General features: G+C 41.0%; 2 protein-coding genes across 2 annotated transcripts in view; both read right to left on the reverse strand.

Moving 5' to 3' along the window:
• Positions 1 to 6,474: 6,474 nt before the first annotated feature.
• Positions 6,475 to 8,285, reverse strand: LOC104073136 (CD59 glycoprotein-like). The gene is made up of 3 exons (XM_009572816.1): positions 8,231 to 8,285; positions 7,264 to 7,380; positions 6,475 to 6,680 (listed from the first exon to the last, which is right to left on the reverse strand). Exons 1-3 carry the CDS (start codon positions 8,283 to 8,285, stop codon positions 6,475 to 6,477), a joined length of 378 nt encoding a protein of 125 aa, XP_009571111.1.
• A 614-nt stretch (positions 8,286 to 8,899) lies between these two features.
• Positions 8,900 to 13,817, reverse strand: part of LOC104073137 (transforming acidic coiled-coil-containing protein 2-like) — a 6,333-nt gene continuing 1,415 nt past the window's right edge. Inside the window, exons 2-5 of the mRNA XM_009572817.1 lie at positions 12,367 to 12,527; positions 11,677 to 11,783; positions 10,431 to 10,551; positions 8,900 to 9,461 (exon numbers count right to left, since the gene is read on the reverse strand). Of these exons, the coding sequence (XP_009571112.1) occupies positions 9,396 to 9,461; positions 10,431 to 10,551; positions 11,677 to 11,783; positions 12,367 to 12,396 (324 nt within the window). The 5' untranslated portion in view covers positions 12,397 to 12,527 and the 3' untranslated portion in view covers positions 8,900 to 9,395. The remainder of the gene's footprint in view (positions 9,462 to 10,430; positions 10,552 to 11,676; positions 11,784 to 12,366; positions 12,528 to 13,817) is intronic.

Here is a 13,817-nt window from a genome sequence, read left to right on the forward strand (position 1 = left end):
CACGGCTGATCATTCATGAGCAAACTATTATTTTCGGTTTCCACAAGGGATCCTGATTTTTGGGCGGGCAGAAGATGGCTTTTTCAGGGACTGCTTCTCTCTAACGTTAACGGGAGGTGTCAAATCCAAGTTTTCTTTTTTCACTACCTGTCATCATCCTCAGAAGAGTCCTGTCGAGGCCAGCTCTGAAAGCCCTATAGCCTTGCACAGCTCCTAAAATATCACAGCTGAAATTGCCAGCAATTGGTGAAACCCACTTGACTGCAAAACCGCCCTCGTTTCAAGAGCACCGCACCCTGAACACACAGATTTTTTTCACGCACACATCCGTCTCGGGGCCGGGATTTTGACCCCTCGGCTGTGCTGGAATTCAGAAGAAAGATCATCTAAATCTAGAAAAAATCGACAGAGCAAAGCTGCGTCGGGAAGACGCTTTAGCAGAAGCTCCTCCCTGTCCTAAACCTTGGGGAGAGCTAACCAAACCAACCCAGGGACCATCCATTCGTTTGCATCTGCTGCACAAACATCACCAAATGCAAAGCAGCCCAATAGATCTCTCCTTTCCACGAGCTCCTCCTACGCTTGATTACAGGAATGCTAATAAACCCTCTGCCAATGCCCCACGGGCACAGCCCTGCTCGGATGACTTCCCGATGAACATTTTTCCTGGCTCGGTTAACTGCCCCACTCATGGATTTATTTCATCCTGGTAACCGATTTGCTCTTTCCAGAGTCATATTCATTGAAACTGAATATTTAACAAAACCAGACATGTTTATCCAATATGAGGAGTCATAGCTGGCTGGGAGAATGTGGAAACTGAAGTGATGGAGACTGCCAAATACTCCTAAGTACTGTTAACGGTACAGTGCAAGAGAAATGTCCAAAAAGACGGCTCCCAAAAGTAAAGCTTAACCCTTAGAAGGACTAAATGTGGGGAGAGATGAAGACGGGGTTGTCACTAACTGCTCTTCCCTGCCCACGTACAGCTGATGGTGGCAGCTTTCACGGATGCAGTGAAACACAGAGGTGAGACCGAAAAAAGCACCGAGGCCGTCTGATACTGCAAAGGTGCTTATTTCTCTTCTGTGACAGTGGATTTCTTTAAAAGTGTGTCTTAACCCCCGGCTCTGCAGCCCCAGCAAGGCTCAGTGCTCCCAGCTGATTGGGATTTAAGTGGATCCTGCTTTAAAGGCAGCCTCTGGGTTTCTGGCATGCCTGCCCGCCCGTGGGGCAGGAGTTTTTCTCCGGAGCTGGCTTGTATAGCCCTTAGCCATTAAGTCTTCATACACTCAGCATAAAGTAAAATTGAGCGAAACCTGTCATGCTGATAAAGACTGAAACTAGTAATCATCATAGAGTTGGGAGAGGCAATTTAGAGACTATTATGCTATTAGAAATTTAATTCCCTTGACACATATAAATGAGAACTTGAAATTAATAAACACACACTTTGGGGTATTTTCATTTGATGAAAGTCCTCCAAAAGCTGCAAAGGGGGGTAAGAACAAGTTGCTAAAGGGAGACAAAGAACACCCTCAAGATTGCAAAAGCTCTGTGAAGGCTGGGAGAGCACAGGAGCAAACCCATGCATCAAAAATTTGGTTTTGAGCAAAATCAGGCTCTGACCTGGCTGAAGAGATGCCAGCCAGTCCGACAGCTCCAGGCCAGTTCTGCAGACACTGACCTTTTTGCACTGAAAATCAGAAACTGAGGGTGACCGGCATTGCTTAAAATAAGATGATGGACATCTCAAATGAAGGTGGTAGGAACCAGTGACTGCGTTTGAACACCAGCCTTAATTTTTTGGCCAAGTCTCTGTTCAAACATCTCCCCCCTGGAGTGTTTAAAGCAAAAAATGAAAAACATTTTGGTGAGGAGGAAGGGCAGGAAGTCTTCAGAAAAGGGAAACGACTTCAAGTGAGAAATTCCCCTTCACCTTTCAAACATTATCTCATACTTACAAGTCTTTTGAGCTAGCAGCTAAAAGGGGAGTTTTTGAAAGAAAGATTGCCTGCTGGGCTAAATCAGGTTGCTAGAAAAGGTGTAAGCAATTTTAGTAATAGCGTACTGCTTCACAGATTACTGGTGCTAAGTGGGGAGCAGAGGAGGGTTGGGTGGCTACAAAACGCTCAGCCCCATCCTTCCGCTCTCGTTCCTCTGCTTTAGTTTTGTTCCAGAAAAGTGCATTAACTGTCTCCCTTGGAAACCCGTCCCTATGGCAACGTATAGGACTATCTTGATGCAGACATGCTAGTGCTTTGACAGCCCCTTCTTTTTGTGACACTTCTTCTGGTACCATCCTGAGATTGTCAGAAAGATGCTGTGAGATCGCCTGGGTCCAAGATACCATTTGGATGATTTTACTGAGAACTTCTTTTTGCAGTCTTTCGCGCTTCTAGCTCTTGAACTCTCAGTCTGTATATCACGACTGCAATTTTATCTGAAACGTGTTGCAAAATCTACATATTTGCCTTTATCAGCAAAAATCCGTAACCTCAAATGAGATGTTTTTGACAAGACCTACTTTCCATAAAGCCACGCTGCCAAGTATCACATGCTGCTTCTGTGCTGCCTTCTGAACTGCATCCCACATTGGCTTTTCCCTTGCTTTCTTCAGATGCTAACAAAGTTTACTTGTACCTACGCTGCCAACATGATGAATTTCTAGCTACATTCTTTATACGTATTGGTACTTGGATTAACACTGTTATCATTTTTTTCCACTCTGTTGTGAGTAAATATCTTCTATCTAAGCACTTCATAAATTTACCAATTAAATATACTCCGTGCACTGCTGGCTTTGGGTGATAAGAGGGAGTGTGTGTGTATGCAGGGTGATAACCTTGAGCTCCATGAATTGCAGTCAGGACTTCTGATTTCAAAAGCATAAATCTCCTCCCCAAGAGCAATCACCAGCCACAGCCAACAGCTCCGGGCTACGTCCTAAACATCTATAGGGTCTGGAAAGGTTGAGACCCTTTGGAGTGATGCTCACAATGAAATCTGTCACAGCTGGGCTTTCGTTGCACACAAAGACATGATAGCACAAGGTACAAGGGTGTTCTTTGTTTTAATCCCTACTGAACAGAGCTACATGACTAACATTTCACATGAAAAAAAAGGTTAAAAAAGAAACTGTGGTCTGTGACACCAAGATGTACTTAAAACTTCTTTCATTAAATAGCAGAGCTGGTATTGAGATAATCTGCTCTAGATTTTAAAGCTCACAAGCTTCCAAATTGTTTGTTCCTTACCAAGAACAAGAGACAACTTGGAACCTTGCTCTCACTGTGGGAAAAGTCAGGTGTGGATGAATATTGACACAAATCAAATCGCACATTTGTGTGTATGCTCTTTGAGAAAGCGCAGGGCTCAGATGTGCCCTCCTGGTAGGTCCCAGAGGCTCTCGTCGACTTTGAGAAGACTGGGAAAACAAGGAAACGCTGTCTGTACTGCCAAAACCAAGAGGTTATAAAGAAATCATGGAAATTATGATTTGGGGCTATCTGTAAGCTCTCCAAGTTGTAGTTATAATTGAGAGTTTCTCTCACTTATAAATCAGAAATTACGAATCTCTTGCTTTGGAGATCCTTTCTTGAAGGGGAGAGGCTAGCACTAAACTCAAACCCAACTAATACAACAGACAAAAAAGAAGTCCTATCATTTCTGTTGCAGCAGAAGGCATTTCATTATCGCTTTCTGCTCCTTTTGTCCCAACTGTCTGTCAACATTAAGGAAGACAGAAAGAGTATGCCACCGTGCTGGGAACGATTAGACTTCAGAACAACCAAACTAAAGACAATTACTTTCTATTTTACATATGACTGGGAATAGCTTTGCACAGTCATGGCAATGGAAACTTTAAAATATTTGCTGTATTTTTAATGGAGTTTAAAAAATAATCCTTCCTTTTTGTTCCATTTCTTTCTGTGCTTGCCTTCCTGTTAATGTTTATGCCAAGAACCACTGTGAAACCCCTCTGATATCATCGATCCATAAATAACGGTTTATCATTTCTAGATATATACATGCATGCACACTTCAGGTTCATAATTAGGCAAGAAAAATGTCAGACCCGTAAAAAGCAAACCACAGCCCATTACGTGCTGGGTGGCAGAATCAGCCGGAGGTGGGAGGCTGTGAGCTGCCTGAAGATCTGCGTCCTGGCTGCAGTCAGGAACGACAGATGGTGTTTGTCAAGAGGATCGAGCCCTACCTTCTTATTTTACCATGGAAATATCACAGTAAGAAAACTATCAACATTCACTATTTTATCTAACAGATTTAAGAAATACTTCCCACAATAAAAAAAAAGCCAGAATTCCTGTTGTAAAACAGACGGCCAGATGCAACTGGAAATCCCAAATAAAAGATGCAGTTTTGTTTATCAAGAGACATTGTCAGCCATTGCACGTATTTTATTTTCTCATTAAGGAAATGCACTGAGCATATACAGAGATTACATTCAATGCAGATTTATCATTACAGAACAATCAGAAAATAAAGATACAATCAATACATATTTCCTGTAGCAGAGCAGATAGAAGGAATTGATTCAAGCTGAGAATGAAATGAAAAATACTTAAACCAACTTAAGTGATTTTTACACGGATGAGATGTTTAAGTCTAAATTAACATTCTCAGCCAGAATCTGCTGCGTTGTTGCACATCTTTATATTCAACAGCTTTATCAGACTTGTGCCTAGCAACTAAGCATAGACCAGAACCGCCTTGTCTGATAGCCCGTTCGAACAAAACCCCAGAAGAATAGTCCCAGTCTGAAGCCACAATCTACATGAGATGATGAAAGGATCCAGAGGAAAGAGCACAATAAAACAAGGAGACAGTTTGGTCCATGTGACAGGCAACAGCTACAAGGCAGGCTAGTGTTATACTCTACGTGGAGGTTTCACTGATTTCACCTGAAGAAGCTCTCTAGAGTTTGCAACCTTAATAAAATTTTTGTGAGCGTGCAGAATTCTATGACGCGCTGCCTGGAATTCATTTGTCAAAGAATTACACTGAAAAAATGTCACAACACAAAGCTAGTGGAAAAACTACTTTGCCACGTATTTTGTGAGTTCCATAAACTTGACGACCAACTCTTTTCCAAATGGGAACTAAAACTAGAACTTGAAAGACGACCTCTACTTCAATTACACCAGCTGGACTTTAAGCCAGTCCTATGCATGTTGTGTGCCAAGATTAGACCAGATCACCACAGTTGGACATTAAAATCTACAAATATCACTCATCTGCTTGTCTGTCCCTCTGAGTTTTGAATCAAAGGAGGTACCACCCCGCTCTCCAATACCACAGACCCAAGACCCTGCTTAGTGCTATCACATCGTGTGTTATGTCACTTCTCATCTTGACTAGTTTCAACATAACCACTTCAAAGGACCGTCTCCCTGCTAGCTAGTGATGCACAGTGCCTTCTACGATGTGGCCCATTCTGGATCATTTACTTGGTAAGACTGCAATGAATGGGATTATTAAAAATGTTGATTTAGTTCCTTACATCTCTAAAGATCTCCAAGTAATCTCACTCACTTTGCAAAATGAGAAGGATGTATAAACCACCACAGATCAACTCAATCACGTCATTGAAGGGGGAGATACATACTCTTACTCTCAAAGAATGAAGTTTAGGACAGTGAAGAATTAACTACATAGTTGAAACTGCAAGAAGAATTTGGATAAACAAAAATGTTATTACTCAAGTTATAATTTACCTACAAGACAAGGATTAACCACTTATTCTCAAAACCAGCAGTAGAGATAGAACGAGCTGATCTTTGGAGGGAGCTTACCAGTTCAAAACAACTTCCAAGCTCTTTTTTTTCTTCTTCTTCCAATGTTGTGGTAAGATTCCCAAAGGATCAGAAAAGAGAAGACTGGAAGTTGGTTTTTTTTTCCAGGAAATATACAAAATATAACATACCTCCACGCATTGTTCTCTTAATGACCTTCTCTTACCAGGTTGTATTAATACTAAATCATCTTTATTTCAAGTTTTCTGGCTTTGTCCAGTTCGCAAATGTTCTCTGAAAGACTAATTTGCTTGCTAGAATTTTCAGTCACTTTGTGCTTGAAAATTTTAGCTTGCTTTTGAATGTCTGCCAACAGTAAACAGCATTTGGAAGATATTGGTCCTTTACCCTACTACAAGGCTACTTGCAGCTAAGATTTCTCCCTCTCTTTATACATACTATATCTAAATTGTAGGAAAATGTTACATATCCGCACAATCAACCCCTCACGATAAACAAGAAGAGGGCAGCGTTTCTTACATATAGGTCAAGATATATTTAGCAGATGGAACAATTTTTATCTGAACATCTGTCAGGTCTGCCTACTGCTTTTTGCCTACCGAGAAATATGGTTCATGGAGTAACGTGATTAGGAAATATAATCATCCCTTTCTAAGAAGGCAGACTTGTTGCTTCAGGATACTCTTTTTCTCCCCCCTCATGTCAGCTTCAACAACGGGTGCCACACCAATGTGAAGACGAGGAGAGAGAAGTAGCTCGCGGAGGTGGTGACTCTTGGAGCCAGGCTTCTTGCATTGCAGTTGTTTGAGTAGCAGCAGTGAACGCTCACTCCAGGCGCTCTGGATCCGTCCCTCCTTGCCCGCTCGCAGAAGGACCTGAACGAGCAGGACTTCATAACGCCACCTAGAAGAGAGCCACGTTGAACCCACACCGACCAGCACCAGGTCACCGCTCCTGTCTGCATCCCCTCAGCGTGGACCTGACCGTCCAACATGAGCAACAAACACTAGGTTTGGCCGTTCCTTACAAGTAAATTAATACAATTGCACCAGATTACAGCACACTAACAAGCTCCCACCTAAGTTAATAATTGTAATTTATCTTAGATGCAACTGATGCAGCTTAAATATCTCTGAACGTGCTCAAGTGCAGTGCCTCGTTAGCTTCTTTTCCTTCCTAATTTCCAGGTGTGTCATTTAACTTAAAAAGGACAGATTTTCATAAGAAGTGGGCTATACTTAAAATGCCTTTTTACAGTTTTCACATAGCGTGGATATGGCTCATCATGACATACTGACAAATCATACTCGGTGCTGCTAAACCAATAAAATTAGGGATTAAGATTTATTAATAGGGTTTATTTTGAAAGGAAACATTCACCTTTGTTTTTCTCCTTAGCTTACTATATATTCTTCTCTTTCCAACACTGACTATTTATTTATATTATTAAAAATTTAATGAGTCTGAACTGTTTGTGATTACTTACTTGCTTGTCCTCTAATGACCGCACATGCATCTGAATGCCCTGGACATTGCTGACTTCCTTGTCTGTTACAGTCTTCATCACTAGAACCTACACAGGTGTAACACTGCAGTGCTTCGCCTGGCATTAAGGAAAAAAAGACCACTTGTAACAGTAGTGTTTAGAGTTTACAAAAAATATTTTAAAATAGCAGCTACACAGTCTTTCTAATTTTGTTTGAAGCAAAAAATTGCAAAAAGGTTTAAAAAAAATCTAAAGATTCTGCAAATCCTATCAATTTTTCTTTTTTAGAAGTGGTCCAGATACTGATTTTAAAGATGAAAAAAATCAGCCATGTATTATTTAGTTGTTACAATTTGCACTTAAAATAATCCAAGAACATCTGATGGTCTGTAATTGCATCCACACCTTCTTGTATTATTTTCAGAGCAGAGTCCACCATAACAAATTGGAGTATCACCTTTTCTTCCCCCTCCGTCATGATCTTTGGTCCACAGTACCATGAAAAAGTACATTGTAAACACATGAAATCTTACTATGATCCATATTTCATCTTCTCCTAAAGTATCAATTCAGCTGGAAGGCACAGCAGTATATCTTAAGAGTTTTGCTTTTGTTTAAACATTACAACCATGACTCAAACCTCTTTCTTTTCCTTGGTTCAAACTACACGGTATTTTCAAAGCCAAGCATGACTTTGAAATACATTTAAAATACCATACTTCAAACGTGCAGAGCAGAAGGCACACTTGCTGTCCACAGGGACACGTGCATTTAAATTTGTTAGCATACATATTTACATTTACATTATATAGCAGAGGTGAAATTCTGTGCTGCTAACCACATAGGCAAAACAATCTGAAACCAAACAAACCCAGGAGAGAAGCCCAGAACAGCAAAGAGGCTCAGCCATGCCTAAAGTAGGAAATGAAAAAGAAATAAAACAGGAAAGAAAAGGGAGTTGACTTACTTTTGAGTACAAAAAGGGAGCTGACAAGAACCAGGCTGAAGACTGTCCACATCATGGAGATACAAGAGATGCACCATTAGCCAAAGAAAGCAGTTTGTTTGCTATTAAAGCCTTAATGCTTCTCTTACATACCTAATCCTCTGCAGGGGATAACTTATAGGATAAAGAGGTGTGCGAGAATGCTACTTATCTAGCTTATTCTGGTTGTACTTCATATCACATGTATTTCATCTCCACAAACTTGCAGGCAAATTCTTCCATTAGCACAAAGAAGAAAATGTATTCACCTTTCAGTGATAGATATGCTTAAAAACCACCATCTCATCATCGCACGTCACTGCCTCCAGCTCATCCAAACAGTCTCATGACATTTGCCTATGGGATTCACTAGATCAGGGTCAGAGTATTAAACATTTTGGAGGATTAAGCCTATGCTTGAGACCTGAGTGGTCCAAATCTAGCATATATATACACACATATATACACAGAGAGAGCAAGATATAGACATAGATATGCGCACGTAAGTAGTATTCTTGTGACCCACGGAGCGCTCCAAGCAGAGACCCATGAAGTGCTTTCTGTGAAGGAATTCATTAATAAGAGCTGCTGTATTTGGCGCTGCACATGAAGTAAGCAAGCGAAGTACATAAAATAGAGCCATACTTATCTTCAACTTTCAACGAAAAAATTTATTTACAATAGAGAATTTCATTTGAGTGACATGCATTTTCATTTTTTTTTTCTTTTTAATTTTATTTTACAAATCAGCAAATGCAGATAAAGTTTACACTCCTTAAGGCAAGAGTCCCCATGCAAGTAATACATGTTTATATTAAATCCAAAAGACATCCAACATGGGAACTCATGTACAAAGGGAAGGCTAGGATCAGCAATTTGTAATTTCTTAGAGAACTTGACAATCTCCCTGATACAGGAACTTTGAGATCAACTTGCTATGAATTATACTATGAAAATGCAAACAATAGCAAGAAATTCTGATAGTCATCTTAGTACTGCATACAATTAAATCAACTTTATTTAGAAAGAAAATACAGTAGTGCATACGAAAAAGTGAAAATATAACCTGTCCACATAAATGTATGGACATCAGTGTGCCAATGGTCATATTGCACTCAATATCGAAGTCCAGAAATTTGGTTAAAAGTTAGCTTTTCCCCATTTTGGCAATCAGTTCATCACAGATCTTTGTTAATTCTTCTATCTCTTTATTCTGGAAAATAAAAGGCAATATTAAGTATTATGAAAAACACTGTTGCATTAGGATGAGGGTAGTTTTTTTTTTAATTATCCGATCTTTGGGAGAAGTGTGGGACGATTAAGTTTTCTCCATTACTGAGAACAGAGTATCTAGAAAGAGAGATATATAGATATGTATACACATACATAGTACAGCTACGTATAGTGCATTCAAACAATATGCTTACTTATTTCCACATACAGCTCCTCTGACTTCAATAAATACAATTTAGCACTAAAGCACACAGCTTTATAGCAGTCATTCCTAGCACACGATAATAATACATAGTGTAAATTTGTATCTAGGCTGCACTTTTATAACATTATTTTCACTGTTTTCCAGTGGCTCTAAGCAAGGACGAGCTGTACTATACTGAAAGCAAGCTCCTTTGCTGAGCTAGAGAACATGAAATATGAACAGCGATTTCCTACAGTCACTTTTGCCCTAAGCCGTACAGATCTGTATCTGATCATTTTGTCTATGTTAACAGTGGAGGCACGTAAGCTAGCACTGGAATTACAGCTAAAAATGGAAACAAAAACCGAGAGAAGAACTAAAACAGAGAGCTCTCAAACCTGAGAACCAAAGCAAACCAAGGGCCCTGTTTGGTATAGAGGTGCTCACTGAGCTTTGACCGAGCCTGAATCAGCCCCGAGCGCTGGCCGGTGGCTGAGATCAAAGCCTGGCAGATGGGTCCATTTGCCCGAACTGCCCGGTGCACGCAGCTGATTTTATTATAAAATAATATTGGGCAACTCTGCTCTCCCTGGGGCCGGGGAGCTGCCGGGCCAGCTGGATGTGAGGAGCTGGAGAGGTGCTCAGGCTGACCTTGGCTGTGGTCTGAGCTCCAGAGGAGAGCTGGATGCAGCCGCTCTGGGAAGTTTCACTTAACTTGGGTCATCCCGTTGACTTCTGCGTTAAAAGAGCTGAATCGCTATTTACCTTTTGTTCCAGTGTTCTTTCCAATGCGTCCACTTTCAGCTGCTCTTTACGAAGGCTGGCCTGGTACGCTGCTTGCTCTTGCTGAGCCTTGCCTCTCACTTGTGCAATTTCAGCATTGGCTCTAGAAAAACACAGATTTTTGTCACGTCAGGCTCTCTACAGGAAAGGACAGCAGGTACCGAAAGATGGACTGCATCTTAACAGATGGGTGGTGAGGGCAGGGCTACTTTCTGCATGTCTGAAAGTATTCTGGGACTTGTCCCTAAAGATTTTTCATGACTCCCTCTCTTGCTCAGCAGAGGCTGCAAAGTCTTTCCTTAATGTCTGCGTCAATCTCTTCATGCTTCTCTCAGATATCTGTGCTGGGGTCACAAATATCACTTAGGCAGAAGTGGTTTATGGCAGTTTCTAAACCTAATCTCCAGTTCTTACAGACTAGACTCACAGCTGGGGCAACAGCTGGAAAGCAAATCCAAGTCTTACTTTGTTTTAGGCACTGATCAATCCTAGTGACTTTTTGGAAACATCTCTTGGGTCTAGGGGACTGCAATATGAGTCCTGAATGTAATCCCTATAAATGCTTAATCAGCCATTACATGGAAGCATAGGAAAAAAAAACTAAAAAAAATCAACCAGAGCTGCCTCTCTTAAGCCACAATCTGCTGTTCGCTCCTTAACGGTAGCTTAAGGAGTTACTATCCATGCACATCTGGCATGATCCTTTGCGTAACTATTCCTCGCCGCCCTCAGCACAGGTTGGGCTGATCCAGCTTAGATAACCGGTGTTACTCGGGAGAGACTGCCTGACTGATTCTGCACTGAAACAGCTGAGCAGCACTTACATGTACTGTTCTGCTGATTGACGCAGGGGCAATAACACAGCACAGGGGCAAGAGCAAACCTCTGGGGGCAGGAATAGTGGCTGCAGGCGCAAATATCTAAGCACAGCCCTCCCCAGGCGCATAAACCTAGCTAATGGTCTCTTTCTTGATCTTCCCTGGAAAATACATTAAAGAAACATGAAGACATTTGATAAAGATAGAAATTTAAGGTGTTCTATATGGTCAGGAGCTGGAAGAAACACCAGCACATTACAGAAATTCTCATTATGGAATTTCATTCCACCCTCCATCGCAGAGCAGCCTGTGCTCTGCATATTGAAGGAGCAGGTTTGGGATGCAAGGCCCAGCCACAGGAATCCTCCTGCAGCATGGACCCCTGAAAAGAGATGTGTACAATCAATTACCTGTCCAGTTTTTCCTCAGCGTGGATTTTGAGTGCTTGATACCTCTGCTCTTCCTTCTTTACTCGTGATAAATATTCCTGCGCACATTTCTTTAACACTTCTTCATTCTTAAATGAGAAGATGACATTAAATTTAATCCAAGAGTTTGAAGTGTAGGACAGGCACCTATTTGTGGGAGTCACATTCAGATATTTTAAGGGGTGCAGTCTAACACTGACACCCCCACACAGAAGCCATCTGAAGCAATATTACACAATGCAAAAAGCTTTACAATTCTTCTGTTTGCATTTGATACGTGGCTGCAATCCTTCATCTGAGGATTATGTTATGTCACGCACTTTAGACAAAACCTCTGACCTGAGGAATTCAGGTCCTAGGTTTTAACAGAACGCTCAGTCCAGAAGCCAGCCCTGACATAGGCTCAAGTCCTGCAGTTACGTGACATCTATTGAAATCGCAGTGTCACAGATGGGAGCAAGTTACTCTTGTGCAGTCCTCATCTTTTTAAAGCTATTCCAAAACGAAAGCACAAATGAGCATTCATGTTTTCCCTCCCCCCAGCACACTGCAGTCTAATGTGGTACCTCAGACTGGACTGGAAACAAAGATGTGCCTTCGGTTAAGCAGAGCTGCTATACATGAGAGCCTGCTCAGCTTTGCTTTTTAAAAGAGGGACTTTAAATGACTCACCTTCCGAAACCCCTCCAATACTTCTTTCATTTTTTCGTATCTCCTGAAAAGATCTGCCAGTGATTTCTCCACTGAGTTCAGATCTGCCAAAGCTTGTTCCTTCTCCACTATCAGCTGCTGAACAGTGTGATGGGAGACAGATTTCTCTCTCTGTTCATCCTCTGTTGGAAAGAAGAGAAAGGGAGGAAAAAAAGCGATTTTCAGAAGGGTGATAGTAGGAAGAACACCGATTTCACTATCATCTATAGTTTCTACTATACTGTGCTCTACGTTGTGTATTAGTAAGTTTATGGGATCCAGAAAAGTCATTTTTATGGAAAGACAATCCTGTTTTGGAAAAAGGTTGCTAAATACAGTGTTATTTAAATTTTTTGATGTTGGGGAAAAATGTGAAAATATCTCTGTACTGATGATTTACTTGACTCTGAACTCAGCTGTTCCCATGAAAGAGGCAGGTGTTGGATTTCCCTTGTTTGCCTGAAGATGCACTAGCTGCAGGAAAGGACATTTATGCATATTACTAGTACTGGCAATAAATCATTTGCCATTGCTGATATATGCTTGTCATCTCCTGGCATCTCTTCTAACCCTGTACAAACAAGGCACTTTGTTTAATGGAATTCAACTCAAATTCTTCCCTTGGAAAAACAGTGTTTTGCAAACTCTCATTCTTAGGATTACTGTAGCAAGTGCCCGAAAGAAAATCTAACATTAGACACACTTTCTAAGTTCTGGTCTGCAGAAAACATCTTCCAAGCTTCTTCTGTGTATAGTTAAATTTGAGGCAGGGATGATGGGAAGAACACAACAGGAATCCAAATCCATGTGGAAGAGAACTTTTCAAAGGAATTGACCTAGTAATAAATTGGAATACCTGTATAACACTGGAAGAAAAGGTCTGGCATTGTCTTCCAAAATGCCTCATTGTTTGCTTCATATCCTAAAATATGATTCTTATGTCCATGTTTTAAGGGCTACTTTCAATGATACCGCAAAACATAGCAGTTTTATATTACCTTTTTCCTTTGTCTATGATGGAAACTAAAATAAGGTAAGAAGTCCTCCCATGTAAAAAGCACGGGGCATTTCAGAATCTACAACTTTTCATTCAGGCCTTTATATTTTGAAACATAAAGAACTAAACAAGAGTTTACTTTTTATTTGAATAGAAGTCTTCATCTGAATTAAGTATTTCATAGTGCTGGCAGCTCTGAAATGTCAAACTTGATACTGTCAATTCCCAAACTGACATTAATCTCTTCCTTTGGCGTATTCAATCCTTTTATACACTTTCTTGCTAGCCTAACTAAGCCCAGAGCAGCGATGATGCCACGCCGTGCGTCAGCTCGTGTTGGCTGTGTTTGTGCTCCTCTGCACGTGCCCTGACAGCATCTTGCTGGGGCAGAGCCTGAGCTGAGGTTATTTGCTCTATGTGATGCAGAAGATCGGAA

This window comes from Fulmarus glacialis, unplaced genomic scaffold (assembly GCF_000690835.1).
Source record: "Fulmarus glacialis isolate BGI_N327 unplaced genomic scaffold, ASM69083v1 scaffold3472, whole genome shotgun sequence".
In the NCBI taxonomy this organism is placed as follows: domain Eukaryota; kingdom Metazoa; phylum Chordata; class Aves; order Procellariiformes; family Procellariidae; genus Fulmarus; species Fulmarus glacialis.